The sequence below is a fragment of the Rhodamnia argentea genome, chromosome 10 (genome assembly GCF_020921035.1).
Source record: "Rhodamnia argentea isolate NSW1041297 chromosome 10, ASM2092103v1, whole genome shotgun sequence".
NCBI classification, from domain to species: domain Eukaryota; kingdom Viridiplantae; phylum Streptophyta; class Magnoliopsida; order Myrtales; family Myrtaceae; genus Rhodamnia; species Rhodamnia argentea.
Window position 1 is genome coordinate 25003879 of NC_063159.1, and position 4276 is coordinate 25008154.

The 4276-nt window shown below is 39.0% G+C and overlaps 1 protein-coding gene across 1 annotated transcript; it reads right to left on the reverse strand.

Annotated features, from left to right (window-relative positions):
* Positions 1-640: 640 nt before the first annotated feature.
* On the reverse strand, positions 641-4043 carry LOC115735097 (uncharacterized protein At2g39795, mitochondrial-like). Its single transcript, XM_030666177.2, has 3 exons — positions 3701-4043; positions 1717-2042; positions 641-1538 (listed from the first exon to the last, which is right to left on the reverse strand). The coding sequence occupies exons 1-3, from the start codon at positions 3977-3979 to the stop codon at positions 1373-1375; spliced, it is 771 nt and encodes a 256-aa protein (XP_030522037.1). The 5' UTR covers positions 3980-4043; the 3' UTR covers positions 641-1372.
* Between the last annotated feature and the right edge of the window lie 233 nt (positions 4044-4276).

Below are 4276 nucleotides of genomic sequence, written 5' to 3' on the forward strand. Positions count from 1 at the left end.
GGGTGAACATCCAAGGGGGAATGTTATAAATAAATTAATAACATGTGGATGCTTCACCTTTTACCATTTCCTCTTCCAATGTACGTTACAAATACATTGATGTACATTGATATAGATTGATGTTTCACTTTTCACATTCCACGAACGGTTTTTCCTCTCTCAATGTAATGTACCCTCTAGCCTATAAATAGAGGCTTTTGTAAACTTATTGATGCAATGAAAAGTGAGTTAACATTTGTTTCCGCTTCTCTCTTACATTCTTCTCTCATTATATTTTCAAGTTCACTTTGTATTTCTGAGTTGATTCCAAAGATCACCGTTTACTTTTACAACACTTTGGGCTTTCTTTTGGCATGAAAATTGGAAAGATGCCTATTGATGAAGTGTAGCATAGAAGAAGCAATGCAACGATCGACGACCGTGCGGTGGCCTCAGCAAGGCGAATCTTGATTGTGGCGCTCGGTTATTTATGGCTGTGGAAGCGGCTGATGGTGCCAAATGCTAAAAACAAATTTTCGATTGCCCCCCAAACTCGAATTATCATCTAAATATAAAAAATACATCGAAATTATATATAAATTCACGTGCCTATATTTGTATATTGTGAAAATTTCAAGAGCCACGATATAATCCAAGTGCATTGGCAATAAGAATTAAGTAAAAATTGAAAAGTAAAAGCATACCCAAACAAAGGGTGTGTTTAGGAATTAAGTTCCAGCTAAAGGTTTGTTTAGCTTTTTCAGCATCAACTTGGACTTGCTCAAATCTTCCCTCTGATAAAGAAAAGGAAGGCCAAGGCCTAGAAAGAAAAGATGCGAGAAGAAAGAAAAGCAACATCGTCCACATCACTCTCGTGAAAGATGCCACGTCTGCTCTCGCTCTTTTATCAGGCATATGTTCTTTGGGAAGTTGCTCCAGCCCTCCTACCATGCTAAGGGAAACTAAAACAGGGAGAAGAATCCCTATACAAGGCAAAATGAGAGTATTCTCACCCAAGCATTACTGTCAAGATGATGACAATCGCTCACCCTCAACCAAATCAAAGACGAGGAGCTCTCTATGTCAAAACAAGTAGATTGCAATGGAAATTATTTCCTCGAGACTAGATCTCAAAAGCTTGCAGTTGAACCTGATACTTCTCGAAACGTACCGAACCTTTATCAACTTCTTCCAGCATGCATGGCTGGAAAGTCCAAGGAAAACTTTGACCACACAGCAATTCAACTGTCAAGTTAAGCCAACTTTGCTGCTTCATGTATCAATGTAGTCAACCAACCATTGCATTACCCAAAAGCCATAAAGACTGATGCCCGCCAATAAAGATCAGGATTGAATACAATAAGATGAACTGTGTCCGTCAAATAATATTTGATCATGTTTTCATCTCCACAAAATGTTTCACTGTATCCATCCACTTGATAAACTCGGTTTTATCTTTATTTGCCATGTACTGATGCAAGAAAACTGCAAGTTCATCATCTACTCCTCTCTCTTCCAGGAAATCATAAAGTGCATCCTGCAACTCATCATCCAATTCCCTGCAAATTGAAATAATCATTAACCTCGTAGATAAAAAAAACATCAAACTTCTCAAAGACGACACAAGCATATTCTTATTCAAGCCAACAAATGAGAGCATAGGCAAAATTCCTTCTCTTTCCACATAGAATTTGCAAGTCAGAAGTAAATAAAATAAGAAGAAAGAAATCGACATACTTGAATCCAGGACCAGTATACAAGCTAGATGGCATTCTTTGACAACCATGGACAAGAAGTTTCTTTATCTCGATACTATCGGGCCAAGCAGAGCACATGATCTCCAAGACATTACTGTCTTTATCCTTTGTGATTTTGACAACGAAAGAAATATGGAGTTCTACATCTTCTCCAATGCCAGCAGCATTTTTTGAGGCAGGAATAGCTCCATCAAACATGGTGGCTTCGATGTTAATATATTCATTCTCCCCAAATTTTCTTTTCAATCTAATCCATTGCTCTCCTGGCCGGTCGTCAACTGTGAAGGGCCCAAATCTCCCCACTGGCTGTGGAAAAGGAACTCTTATTTAGACCAGAATCAGAAACAGAGTCATCCTTCCCCACTATCTTTTAAAACAATGAACATCTGTCAATTTTATCAGACTAAGTCCAGAGTTACTTAAGTGTGAACAGTTCTAGAAGTGACTTCAAAAAGGGCCAACTATCAAGAAATCCCCTTGACTATAGACCAAATTGCAGAGTAATCTCTTGCATATCTCACGATTATTCTTAAAATTGTTGTCACTTGTCAGGAGTTATCTCAAAATAATAAAAATGTAAGAGATGTAATATAAATTTAGGCAAAATTTAGTACAAGTCGCCACCATTTAATTCTTTGATAAAATTGAAATGGTTGGTCAAATGGTCAGCCAATTCAATTATAGTTTACCAAAGACTGCAGGATTGAACACCAAAGCAAAAACTACATTGCCATTGAAACCGAGCATAAAATGCAAACTCTGGTGCATCCTAAAAATTCTCCTGTTATTTATTGAAAACATTAGTCACAGCGAAATTGCAACTACAAGCAAGCCTTAATACACATTGGTTCATGAGTCATCTAGCAAACACATAAGCAAGAACGAATATGACAAGGAAGAGGCTCCCTTGTTTTGAGACCAAACATGAGACACCAAGTCTGGCCAACTACTTAGCGTTCCAATCGACCTAAGAACCCAAGATCCAAAATCAAATTATTTAACTATTGATGCAAGTCGGTTCAACGTACAAATCATCCCAAATAGGAGGTCAAATCGCAAAAGTTCCATTCATAAGGACAAAGATGGCAATTTTAATGTGGGATGAACATGTTGTTCTGCTTTAGATCAGGAAACAGATAAGATTCCAAAGAATCTAGATTCAAACCTTGGTTCTCCCATGATGAGAGAAAACCATAAGGGCAACCACAAGATAAACTATTATACAAAAGGCTAAACAAAGTTGATTGCAGTCCACATGGTCGGTGACTTTTTCTTTCGCATTGTGTGATAACTCCTAAGTAATACATTTGAAACTTTTAGTAAAGGACCACCCCGGAAGATATCATTTATATAAATCCAATCCTCTCACCAGTAAAAAGAAACGAGACAACCAATTCAACAGACAGATTGTTTCATTATTGCATTTCAAGAAAGCCCAATCTCCATATTCTTGCAAGGATCTTTCAAAACCTTACACTTGAAAAAAGAAAAATTAACTTCAAACTAACTATATCCAGTCCACTGAACATTCATGAGATAATATATTACTCTAACCAAGTCGTTTACTTCTTTCCAAGGAAAGTACATCAGCCTGGTAGTGTAAAAAAAGTATATCCTGTGTCAATCCTGCTGTGAGTTTCCCATCAACTGTACTAATCAATAGCGCAAGCTACATCAACTCCGCCCGAATTCTATGCACTCTGCAATGGAGACCCACTTTCTCGGTCAATTCAGCCGCTGAATCCAGAAACAACTACACCATCTTTCTCTTGCGTGCGCGCGCGTACACAGAAATACCAAAAACATCAAAGCCAGCCTCCTCACATTAAAGACAAGATGAGCATCGCGCATCACAACCAAGATCAATTTCTCCATTACCACGGAAATGGACCAAATCAAACGTCTACACCAGCAAAGAACGAAATCGAAAACCCAAAAAAAAAAAAAAGGCAAGAATGCACTACCTTGGCAGGAGGCGAGCGTTCGAGCTCGTACTGAATCTCGTTCCGGAGGAGCCTGAGGATGGTACCTTCGAAGGCGGACTTGCGCATCTCTGAAATGTAAGTTCGAGAGGGCGCTCGAGAGACGCAACCAGGAGGCGGTACGTGCTTCTTCGGCGATACGCGAGAAGAGGACGAATGAAGAAATCGATGTTGTCCATGCTGCATCTGAATTTTCGGAAGACATGATGGTGGATCGGCTAGGGTTCCGATTAGACGTCGGAGCGAGCGGGCCCTAGCCATTGGAGGTGAAGATGGCAGTTTGGAGAGCTTCGCTGGCTTTTGGTAGGGTTTTAAGCTCTGAAACACCATGCGACCGCCATTTGGCTGTCGGAACACTGCACGTGCACATTTCTCTCAAGTAAATTCTCAGGGGCATTTCGAAAAAGAAAATCTCGGAAAAATTCTAAAAAAGGGATTCAAGTGCCCTTATCTTCTTAAATAAATGTTTGAAATGGATTTTATTTTAAATAAATACATGAAATATCCTGATTATACCAAATAATGATATGAGATGCACATTATTTCAAATAAGGGCTT